Consider the following 12931-nt stretch of genomic DNA (forward strand, 5'->3'; position numbering starts at 1 on the left):
ATATATGTGTGTGTGTACCTCCTTGTGTGTGTGTGTACCTCCTTGTGTGTGTGTGTACCTCCTTGTGTGTGTGTACCTCCTTGTGTGTGTGTGTACCTCCTTGTGTGTGTACCTCCATGGTGTGTGTGTACCTGCTTTGGTGTGTAGGTACCTCAGTGATTGACATGTGTGTGTGTGTGTAAACTCGCTCCAAAGGCATCTTCACGGAGAGGTCCGATGAATGAACACTGTGACTCCTGTTGTCTCAGTAGGGTTGTCAAAATCCTTCGTCCGTTGTCATGTTGTCTCACACAAAGTCGTAAAGATACTTTTGGGAGCGAGTGTAGTACCCCACGTGTGTGTGTACCTCCTTGTGTGTGTGTAGTACCCCACGTGTGTGTGTACCTCCTTGTGTGTGTGTAGTACCCCACGTGTGTGTGTAGTCCACGTGTGTGTGTACCTGGTTTATGCTGGACATAAGACTTCACTGAACAGCTGACATCACTTCCATCATCCTTTTATTAGTGAGAAAAAGGAACTGATCATTGAGAAAATACTTACATCACTCTTATTAATTCTTCCTCTGGTCTTTGTTTTGTTCCATCAAGTTACAACTTTTATAATGACATTGACAAAGAAAATTACATCTTAAGTGTAAGAACAGTAATATTTAAGACAAGTTATAAGAGAATATGTCAGTTTAACTTAAAGAAGAAATTTGGTCATGTTTATGTATAATATATTACGAATGGACTTGTATACCTGTTATATCGTTCAAGTGAGAGTGAAGTATACTGAAGAACGTATACACATAATGAATCATACATGTCATTAATTCTTACATATGTATAACAAACTTATACATAAGTTATATGTATTTAGTGAGGGTTGTACATGTGCTTCTGTTTCTCTACACGTGTAGCTGAAGTACATATGTTTATATATACTGTGTGTGTGGTGAGACTCCAGACACTTGACACCCCTGGGGAAGACAACACCTGGACACCCCTGGGGAAGACAACACCTGTGACACCCCTGGGGAAGACAACACCTGTGACACCCTGGGAAGACAACACCTGTGACACCCCTGGGGAAGACAACACCTGTGGACACCCCTGGGGAAGACAACACCTGTGGACACTCATCTCAGGTGACACATAAAACACCTGTACAGTGAGAAGACAGTGACTCTCACCAACACTTTAACTGAACACTCGAGTTTTTCTGGTTAACAGTGACTACACAAGTCCTTTCACCGAGAACACTTTATTATTTTTTTCTTCCTGAAATTAGTGACAAATCGAACACTTTGTCTCCTGTTCTCTGCACTGAAAAAAAGGTCGTATAGAAGACTGTTAGTATGTCGGAGTTACTATGAGGGAGACTATATGGCGTAGAGGTGTGTGGTGAGAATGGCCAGCGAGAGGAACCCAGGATTTATTTATTTTTTATTTGAGGCGCAAATCGGGTCAGGCTCGAGTGTGAAGGCTCCAGGAGGCTACTCTACACGAGGAGCACACTATGAGGAGTAGGAGGAGGAGGTGGTGGTGATGGAGGGTCAGGTAAGGTGGAGAAGGCAGTGGAACGCAAGTGGAAGTTCGCCGAGGAGGACCACCACTTGGGCTCCACACTGACACACGTCGCTCAGAGGCCCTCGTGTGCCGTCAGCCAGAGTCGCTGCTTCAGCTCTCTGACTCTAAGTATATCTCTGTGACAGACAGCTATTAGAAGAGTTAGGCTTTTTGTGAGACTTTTTTACATATATTTTACAATATTATTGTTTGTTTATACTACCGAGGCAGAACAGTTATGGGAGCCACGGGTAGGTGAGGGAAGTGAGGGAGAATGGGAGGTCCTCGTGTAGCGTGCCCCTGGCTGGCTAGTATAGTAACAAGAAGAAATACATACCATCAGGGAGAGCTCCCAGCGACCAAACTAGATCTAGAACATTTGAGAGGAAAGAGAAAAAGAACTGGATCAGACACCTTGTCATGAAGGCATTCAAATATGAGTTGACAATTGTGATTTGCAATTGAAAACTAGACACAAAAAGGTTTGGATGCCCCAAATTAGTTGAAATCTAATGGCATTAAAAGGAACTAACCCACTCTTGGGAGTTAAAACAATGAGATCTCCATGACTGAATCAGTATTAAAAAGAGTCCAACAGGGACAACTAGACATTCTCACTAATAAAGAAGTAGTAGACCCGCCATTGGTCACTGGGAAGCTCTGTGCCAAGCTTGCCATGCCGCTCACCAGCCAATCGTATTTGAGAATTAGACTTTATAGTGTACTGTACTGGGCGCCAGACACCAGGTGCTTAGGTTTCTGATCTCCACCTTGACTAGCCGGTGGTGCCGTGTCCTTGGCACGGCCAGTGCCATTGCGCAATAAATAGAGGTACAGACATAGCTCAGTGCCGTCAGGTCACCTGCAATATTCTGTCCATATATATTTTGTGAAATGTATAATATAGCAGGTTCTCGAGTCATTATCTTTCTTCCTCAGGAAAAGAATATAGTTGACGATGTGATGGTGCTACTCTTTTCTAAAGAACTATGTCGGCTCTACCAGCTATAACACTACTCTAGAAAGGGGCTACAACTAGATAAAGACAAACAGTAAAAGTACGTTCAAAATGTTGTTTATTCTATGAACAGTAATGATACAAGGCTTGATGCCTATAGTAAACTATGATATAGACTATCATTGGCACATGACATTACTCAAAGATTTAAAGGCCTCTTTAATGGAATTTGAAGATAACCAAAACCCTGTCATTTGGTACCAATTAAGTACTAAAAAATCACATAGGCCATTCATGAAAAGCCTTGTAAGTGCATTGTCTCCTATACGCTTATTATTAACATTATTTACTCAGACGCTGATACGCGGCCCCCACTCCACAGCCCCGAGTCGGGGAGAATGATACCCACAACTACTGTATGTGTCTCATTCAAAACTGCAGGGATAATACAAATGGACCCATGTCGTACAAAGACGATATAGTTGAAATGTTTATAACAGCAGGCACGGGCTCGTGGTCTTTCTAACTCAGCTAACATCTTTTATTTTAACTAATATTATAATATATTTTTTTTTGGTGTCGTCTCTCCCGGTGTTAGTGAAGGTGTGGCCAGAAACACCTCAGGTAGACGGACTCTGTCGCTGAGCCACTAACAGCTGTTCATCTCCCTTAATATCTAGTACTATACTAGCTTAATACTCCCTAATGATCTAACTTTCCCGTTCCTCTTATCGTACCGAACCACAACCAAAAGTACTAAAAAAATGAATAAAAAAAGAGGAAAAACTAATGTAAAAAAGTATATATATTTATATTTATATATATATAGTTCTCACTGATTTTTTTTTGTTTTATATTATTATTATTATTATTATTATTATTATTATTATGGCCCATATGTGCGTCATCAGTGCGACGACCCTGTAGAGCGGTACAAAATGTGTGCACTCTGAAGCACTCTTTGTAAACACGATATGTGAACTTAGATGGGAGAGAGTGACTATAGGAACTCTAATAGATTATACTCACTCTTATATCTCTACTACTACGTAATAAAAACTAAAGGAGAATAATACTCCTTTTTTGTTTTCCTTAACGTGTGTGTGTGTGTGTGTGTGTGTGTGTGTGTGTGTGTGTGTGTGTTTTGTGTGTGTGTTAGTGTAGTGTAGTGTGTGCATGTTATGTGCCTGTTTAATGTGTGTGTATGTTATTATGTGCGTGTGTGTGTATATTGTGTGCTTGTTGTGTGTGTGTGTACATGTTATGTGTGTGTGTGTGTGTGTATCATTAACTGTAGTCTATCTCACGTAATTCAACTTCAAATATTGAGCATAAAACATTACCACTCAACACAGCGTCTACGGTGCGTCAGACTCACCCTATATTACACCTCTGGCTACACCCTACTCTCCCGTGCTGTGTTCTCAAGACACAGCACACCTCAATGCACGTTTTCTAACAACTAAAAACATCTGGTCATTAAAATAATATCAAGTCTCCCTATATGTGTGTAGTGAAGAGGTAAAATCCCTACAGACAGTAATGTGGGAACTAGCCGATGTGTTAGAGGATGGAAGACGTCCACTGAGAGGCCTTGGTGTTGTGTTCTGAGCTTCCACACAACACTGAGGGAGTTACATGATATAGCTAACAGGTGGGTCCCTCCCTAGTGTGGACTACTACTGTACTCTGGTGACGCGGAAACCAACACTCTAACCGCGGAAAAGAAAATATAAATCTTTTGTTTAATTAAGAGGATCATTATTGCATATGGATTAGTTCTCCTACCACTTACGGATTAGTCACTACCACGTACTGATTAGGTTTCCTACCTTGCAGTGAATGGTTTCTACTATGTACGGATTGGTTTGCTACCATTTTTTAGTCATTTTATTACAAGGCGACTACCATTTAGTGCCTGGGGGGGCGGCTACCACGTACAGTGTGTGCTGAACCTGTACTGTCTGGTAGCTACCACTGTTGATCTACCAGAAAATGAAGCTTTATAATGATACTCCTACACTCCCCTAAGCCTGGTGATTATCTAGTGTATAAAAGTATAAAACGTCTGATCTAGCGATGATAAAAGGACCCCTCTGCCTTCACCTAACTCTCAAACACCTTCATAAGTCTACTCCATCCTGCCTTTATATCCTTGGGTTTTGAACTGGCAAAGGGGTTTTTGATCACTGAAATGGGTTGAATTTCTCTCTCTTTCTCTCTCAAGATTTTTGTTTTTGTTTTATTATTATTTAAAACATAATGGAACAATCTGAGCTTCAACTCGGGCAGTGAGCCACACACTCACTCACGCACGGTAAAGGTTACGAACAACCCCGTCATTGCATAGACGATTTGATGGCAGTTTCTTTCTCTCGTGTTCTTTGGACTTGGATTCTATACTGTTTGATTATTAAGAGTTTTGATCGTAAGGTTGCGTTAGGATTGCCTTGCTCGCCAGGAAACAATAGAGATATTCTCGTACCTAAGAAAGCAAATAAACATTTGTATTTTTGATATACATATATATTATATATAGAGTTTCTTTTTTGTTTTAATACGACTTCTACTGCGAATTTGATGCGTTAATTAAGAGGTTAAAGTATAAAGAGTGTGGAAGTGCTCTACATACGTAAATTATGTGCCTGAGTGGTTCTCCCTGATAACACCTATTGTATGATAATGAACTCGTGTTGTGTCGTCCACAAACAATCTTTTAGCTGTTGTCTGAGATGAAGCCTTGGGCATTTATACGCAAAATTCTACCTCAATCTCTCTCTCTCTCTCAATCTCTCTCTCTTTTCTTTTTTAAATACTCAAATTCATATGTAAAAACTACGATAAAAATGTTTATACGATTCAAAGGACACGTATTTTATTCCTAACTAGAGACTTGTCAAAGGTTATACTGTGTGGTGTAGCGGAGGCCGAGCGCTCCGTCCCAAACTACTGTACTTTTACTCCAAGAAAAATAGTCTTCAAACTGAAACCAAAACAGTGGAAGTTAAGGTACCACAAGTTTGAGTAAATATATAGAGAGCGCTAGTCTACAATATAACCATCTATAATCTGTGTTACAACTATGGAGGGGGGGACGCGGTTATAGCCAAGCCAAACACAAAAATAAATAAAGAAATAAAGAACATATAGAAGACAATGTGAGCGTACAGAAAAACAACACCAGCAACACAGCTGTACCAACATTAACGCCTACGATGGTTGGGCGTCCAGCTGATGCCTCTCTACTTCCTGCCTGCCACCAGCTGTCTGCCCACCCAGGTGAGGGTTAAGTATACGCAGTTTTAAAAGTATACGACTCTCCTATAATGGTATCCAAACCTTTTTATGCAGGACATGTAAAGTGGCTACGTAGGTACAGTGGCCTCAGGAGTACGCGGCCTTATTAATAGTTTTACTTTTTATTTTTATTAAGTACTACGGCCTACGTAAGTTACTTTTGGTCCACGTAAGTACATGGCCTATATTCTTAAGTACCGTGGTAAAGCAAGTACCATGGTCCGTGTAAGTACGTGGTCTAGGGCAGTACTGTTACTTGCGCCAGTAGCACTGTCCACACTGGCCAGTACACGGTGGTAGACGGGTGTACGTGCCGGGGTGGGGGTGTTACTGTCTCCTTGTGAGTGCCGCCACGCCTTGACGGCACCGAGCCACCCGTCACTTGTCTGTCTGTATGGTGCCACACGTCGACACAAGGCCACGCGTCGACACGGTGCCACACGTCGACACAAAGGCGCGTCGACACGGTGCCACGCGTCGACACAAGGCCACGCGTCGACACGGTGCCACATGTCGACCTAGGCCGCGCGTCGACACGGTGCCACATGTCAACACAAGGCCATGTGTCGGCACAGTGACACATGTCGACACAGTGCCGTGTGACGAGATCGTGTCACAAATCGACACCGTGTTACATGAGGATCACACGACGACATGATGCCACGGGTCGACACAGGGTCACAGGTCGATACGGTGCCACGCATTGACACGGTGCCACGCATCAACACGGTGCCACGCATCGACACGGGATCACATATCGAAAATATGTCACATTATAACACAGTGCCACACGTCGACACAGTGTCCTACGTCGACAAAGTGCCACATGTTAACAAGGTGCCACACGTCAACAAAGTGCCACATGTCGACACAAAGCCAAACGTCGACACGGTGCCACACGTCGACACGGTGTCAGACGAAAGCAAAAATTTATATCTAAACTGCTAGACGTCGACATTTTGCATGATCTCGACACTATGCTAAACGTCGAAAACTATGTCAGGCGTTGACACTGTATTTCACTCTAACAAGGTGCTTGATGTGAACACCGCACCTGACGTCGACAGTACTTTACGTCGGCACAGACAGACGCCAGCACAGTGCCAGATGCTAAAACAGTGCAGACGCCAACACAATGCCAGACGCCAACACAGTGCCAGACGCCAACACAGTGCCAGACGCCAACGCAGTGCAAGACGTCGAAACAGTGCCAGACGCCAACAGTGTCAGATGCCAACACAGTGCTAGATGCCAGAACAGTGTCAGACGTCGACACAGTGCCAGACGCCAGCAGAATGCCAGGAGGAGTGATGAATATCAAGAGGGGTGCCGGGTGCCAAGAGTGCCATAGGGGGTGGGCGGCCACAACAGAACATGTGCTACACCACGGTCGGGACAGGAGAGCAGAACAGAGCTATGATCTATTTACATCAATACAGCAGTATCACTTCCATATTATAGCAGCAATGTTCCTTATCACTTAATGATGTACTTCACAAGAACTTCACCACTGAACTTGACAACAAAGGGAAGACAAGACATCTAAGCTTTGACATTGAAGTGAATATTAACTCTCATTGCATAGACATTGGAAAGAAGTGAATGATAATATTGGAAATCATCTGAATAATATATGCGGTCATTATGTACTTGCACAAACTAATACAGAGAAAGCCCTAACACATCCTGACCCAGAGGGGGGTAGTGGAACCACATAGCAACGACCGTTCAGAAAAAAAATAAAATTAAGAACGTCCAGCCTTCCCATATAAGGTCATCAAACACTGCCCGGAACCATGGCATGCCACGTGAAGTAAGACGCGGGGAGGACCTCCGCCCTTACGCCCTTGTTGTCTAAGGGTTAAAATGGGTAGAGGCCCTTCCGACCAGTGCTGGGTGGCTGCTGTACAGAGATTCCTCTCCAAAACACCAACTTGTGTGCAATCCAAACTTTACTTGGTTAGTACTGGAAACTACTCAATACTCAACATGTTAATTATGAAGACTAGCAAAGGAAAATAAAAAAGGTGATAAGCGGTGACTAGAAAATAAGATACTGATGTATACAACACTAGAGTAACATAAGCCTTGTAGGGTGTGGCCTCGGGGGGAACGATCACCTACAGTACTGGATATTTGGTGTACCTTGGCCTGTCAGGTAGCGCTAGCGAGGGGGGTCAATGGAGGCCACGACAGGTGACAGCTAGACAAAGTGAAGGTCTTGACCGTCCCAGCCCCGCCTGAGTCATAGTGATTATCATGATGCCCCGCTGCCCTGGTGCCTGCCCCGCGGGGCTCACCCGGGGACATGCGGTCACCAGCCGTGTAAAGTTTGTGTCGCACGCAAGCTTGGCTCGGCAGTTATGGTAGGCTAAACGCTAGAGGTGGCGAGGCGGCCTGCCCGGGGCCCAGCCTGGCCAGCCCCGAGAGCCTGTCCGCCCCGCCGATCATCATACTGGGCCCCGTGGCCAGCGCCGGCTGCTGGTGGTGCTTCTGCTGGCGCTTCTGCGCCTACTCCCATAGTCCGCGGCGCCCCGGGGCCCAGGCGCGGGAGGACGTGGGCGTGGGCGCTCACAGGCCCACGGGGATGGGGTAGGTGGGCACAGTGAGGCCTTGCATGCCCAGTAGGTTGGACACGGAGTAGCCCAGAGAGTTAGTGGTGGTGGTGGCGGCCGGTTGCGTGGTGAACGCCAATCGCTTGCAGCCGCTCATGTCCGGCAGTTGGCGGCGCCCACGCCCACGCCCGCGTCCAACCCATACATGGCGCCGTAGCCAGGTAGGCCGGTGGCCAGGTGGCCCGACACCATACCGCTCGCCGCCGCCGCTGCTGCCGCCGAGGCCAGTCCACCTAGGGACGCATGCGTCACCTGCGGGAGGCTGGTCAGCGGCATTTGGCTAGATGCGGCAGCGGCTGCGGCGGCGGCAGGTAGGGAGTAGGGCGCGTAGCGGTAGGTGGCGAGTGGCGGCACGGGCGACACCATCACCAACTCACCGTAGCCGCCGCGGCCGCCTCCCCGCCCGCGACCAACACTCGTCGGCAGCATCACCTCCTTGGGCTGGGCCTTCTTGCACTCCACCTGCAACAACCACACCTGTTATTATCACCTGTCACGGTGACTCGCCACACCTGTCATGGTGATTTACCGCCGACACCTGTCATATCATGGTGACTCATCTTCTAAACCTGAAATGGTGACTCACTATCCACACCTGTCACGGTAACTCTCCACCTACCACACCTGTCACGGTGACTCACCACCTACCACACCTATCATGGTGACTCACCGCCTACCACATCTGTCATGGTGACATCACCTACCACACCTGTCATGGTGACTCACCGCCTACCACACCTGTCACAGGACTCACGCCTACCACCCACCTGCCATGATGACTCACCGCCTACCACACCTGCCAAGGTGACTCACCACCTACCATGCCTGTCATGGTGACTCACCACCTACCACATGTCACAGGACTCACCACCTACCACATCTGTCATGGTGACTCACCACCAACACACCTGTCATGGTGACTCACCACCTACCACATCTGTCACGGTGATACAAAATTTTCAGACCTTTTTAGTGACTCAGGGTAGCCTGTGTTACCATTATGACTCAGGGTACCGTCCATGGTGACTCAGGGTACCTCGTGTTACCATGGTGACAAGTAGACGCAACATCTGCTGCCATAGCGACACATGGCAACATTAAAGACACACTCGTAAAGTTATTTAATCCCAGAAAGTACTAATAACATACACTCATCACCCCAGCCAATCACATCAACGCATCTCCGTGACGTCACACCCCCACAGATAAACACGGGAGGAACACACACAGGACCCTGAAGGACACCACCAACAAGACTAATGTTTGTGTCAACATGAGACGTCGCTCACTGATTATCAATACAGATAATTCGAGGAAATCAAAGTATTTACCAAGTAGACTTCCATGACGTCAACAAGCCGATGTATTTACTCCAAATATTCATAAAAATCTTTTGAAGTTATGGAACAGTGTCTCAGAAAAATGTATACACACTGACTTTGATATTTTCGTGGATCGTATATCAACAAGTGAGGACAATGTTGATGTTTTAATACAATCACACAAGAGATTTATAAGATAGAAAACTGTATACAGTTTTCTGAGATACTTTATATTATTCGTGTAACTTTCTCTCGGGATATTGTAAACAGAGTGTTTCCTTGACCTAAAACATCAGTCACAAGTTTAACACAATACGATACTTTCTAGGCTAAATTAGGTTAAGTTAGGTTAGGTCAGGACAAGTTAGGTTAGATCAGGTGTTAGGTTAAGTCGGATCTGTTAGGTTAACCAGGCTGGGGTTAGGTTAGATCAGGTCAGGTTAGGTTAAGTCAGATCAGGTTAGGTTAAATCAGGTCAGGCTGGGGTTAGGTTAGATCAGGTCAGGTTATAAAAGAGACGAGGGCTGTGAGGGACTGACCATCAATGTCACAAAGTTACAGACACACGAGACAGGTGGTGGCGGCCCCTGGAGAATCAACAACTTCGATCATCTACTGTATAAGGCCTCATCTGACACACCGCTCAAGTAGATCAACAATGAATTCCATTTTATAAGTTTCCCTTGACAGAAATATTTTAGTGAATCAAGGCTCTTTGTCCATTACTTAAAAGGTTTACAATGATGAAACTCAACCACTCCTATATGTTAGTCTATCTCCATATAACGGATTTCTCTCTCCATATAACGGATTTCTCTCCATATAACGGATTCATCTTCATATAACGGACTTCATATAATCCGTTATATGGAGAGTTTCGCATCTAACGGACCCTCGCTATAACGGTTACCTGTAATTATCTTTATCGCCACACACCTGATAAACACCTTTTTCATCGTTTTAATTAGTGTTCATAGTGACACTTACTTCATCGAGTTATAATTAGTGTGTTTGCGATGAGAGAGAGAGAGAGAGAGGAGAGAGAGAGAGAGAGGAGAGGAGAGAGGAACATATGAAAAGTATTGATAACATGGAAAGGGGGAAAGAGGGAAGAGAGGTAGATTTCCTCCTCTCCTTCCATTCCCCCAGCACCCACATCTCACATGCCACAGTCCCATTTCAACCTCCAAAGCCTGGCTGTGAGCTAATTAAAGTTCTCTGGCGCTTGATCAACTGGGCTGTTGGGAGGGAGGGGAGGGAGGGGAGGGGGGTGAGGGGAGGGGGAGGGAGGGGGGGAGGGAGGGAGGGAGGGAGGAGGAGGGAGGGGAGGGAGGGAGGGAGGGGGGGGAGGGAGGGGAGGGAGGGGAGGGAGGAGGGAGGGAGGGGAGGGGAGGGAGGGAGGGGAGGGGAGGGAGAGGAGGAGGGAGAGAGAGGGAGGGGGAGGGAGGGGAGGGGAGGGAGGGGAGGAGGGAGGGAGGGAGGAGGGAGGAGGGAGGAGGAGGGGGAGGGAGGGAGGAGGGAGGGAGGGAGGGAGGGAGGAGGAGGGGAGGGGAGGGGAGGGAGGGAGGGAGGGAGGGAGGAGGAGGGAGGAGGGAGAGAGGGAGGTGAGATATGAGAAAGGATGATGATGAGAATGTAAGAAAGGCAAAGGATACAGGTGAGAAAAGATAAGCGAGGAGGAAAGAAGGAAGGAAAATGAAGGAAGAAAAGAAGAGGGCAAGAAAGAAATGAAGGAAGGAAGGAAAGTTTTACCTTAAAAGACTCAGGTCACCCCCAAAAAAAAAAAAAAATTATTATAAAGAATAAGAGTTCCTTTGTCTTTAAAAATGGCGGGCGGCCTTCGTGTGGTCCGTGAGAGGGGATAAGTGACAGCTCTCAGGATTCACGTCTTCCCGCCCTATAAATAACACCGCGTTCTCTCCTCCCGACTTCGTCCCCAATCACACCCATTTTCTTTTCCCATTTTTTCTTTTTTTTAAGGAGTCTGACCTAAGTTTGGGGGTGCGTTATATACTGTCGGAGCCTTTACCCGGGACATAGGGTGGGGAGAGAGCCGGGGTGGGGGGAGGAGGAGGTGAGTAGGGGGAGGGGAGGTGAGAGGGGGAGAGAAGGAGGGGAGGAAGAGGAGGAAGAGGAAGAGGGAGGAAGGGACTTTGTTTACTATTATTTAACTGGGTGATTCACTCTGGCGAGGTTGGCTATAGCTACGTCATCTATTAACGTTTTACAATATCTATCTTTCTTTAGTTTATGTAGTGTGTGTGTGTGTGTCAACGTTACACCCAATCACTTTATCTCGCCTTTATCTTGGTCTCATTCATAAAAGTCTCTCTCTCTCTCTCTCACTATATATATATTTGGACACTACCACCAACCGGCTTCCCGACAACCTTCCCTCCCTCCAATACCTTCTCTCCAAAACCACCTCCAATCCCTACCTCCCAACACCTTCTTTTCCTCCAACATCTTCTCTCCTCCAACACCTAGACCTTCCCTTCCTCCAACACCACCTGCAACACAACCTCCAACACCTCCTCTCTGCCACCCTTAACCTCACAAAGGCTTCGTGTGTGTTTGGGTCTTGCATGTGTCCACACCCACACCCACCACACACACACGCACACCCCTCAGTTACAGACACGAACACACACACACACACACACACACACACACACACACACACACACACACACACACACACACCCCTACACCCCACACACACCCACCCCACACACATTCCTACACCCCCCCACACACACCCCTACACCCCACACACACTCCCTACACCCCCACACACACACCTACAACCCCACACACACCCCACAACCCCACACACACTCCTACACCTCCCCCCACACACCCTACAGCCCCACACCCTCACCCCACACACCCCTACACCCCCCCCACACACACCCCACAGCCCCACACCCTACACCCACACACACCTTCACCTCCCCACACACCTCCTACACCCCCCCACACACTAGACTAAACCCATTACAGGTGAGAGGCACAGTTTATCTCACCTGAGGTACATTTCTATTACGTTCAGGTAAGTTGTTAATGTGACACCTTCATAATACCTTTACCTCACCTGGTCTTGTGTACCCAAACTTGAGAATGTTTTGGTGTTGCTGAATAAATATTTCCTGAACTATATTAAACTAACCTGACTAATTTAATCTGATC

At 46.6% G+C, this 12931-nt stretch overlaps 1 protein-coding gene across 1 annotated transcript in view; it reads right to left on the bottom strand.

Moving 5' to 3' along the window:
• Positions 1-12931, bottom strand: part of LOC121867872 (RNA-binding protein Musashi homolog Rbp6-like) — a 52481-nt gene that overhangs the window by 22436 nt on the left and 17114 nt on the right. The window contains exons 3-4 of the mRNA XM_042367996.1: positions 8798-8882; positions 1888-1920 (exon numbers count right to left, since the gene is read on the bottom strand). Coding sequence (XP_042223930.1) covers positions 1888-1920; positions 8798-8882 — 118 coding nt within the window. The remainder of the gene's footprint in view (positions 1-1887; positions 1921-8797; positions 8883-12931) is intronic.

This window comes from Homarus americanus, unplaced genomic scaffold, assembly GCF_018991925.1.
Source record: "Homarus americanus isolate GMGI-L3 unplaced genomic scaffold, GMGI_Hamer_2.0 scaffold37032, whole genome shotgun sequence".
Classification (NCBI taxonomy): Eukaryota; Metazoa; Arthropoda; class Malacostraca; order Decapoda; family Nephropidae; genus Homarus; species Homarus americanus.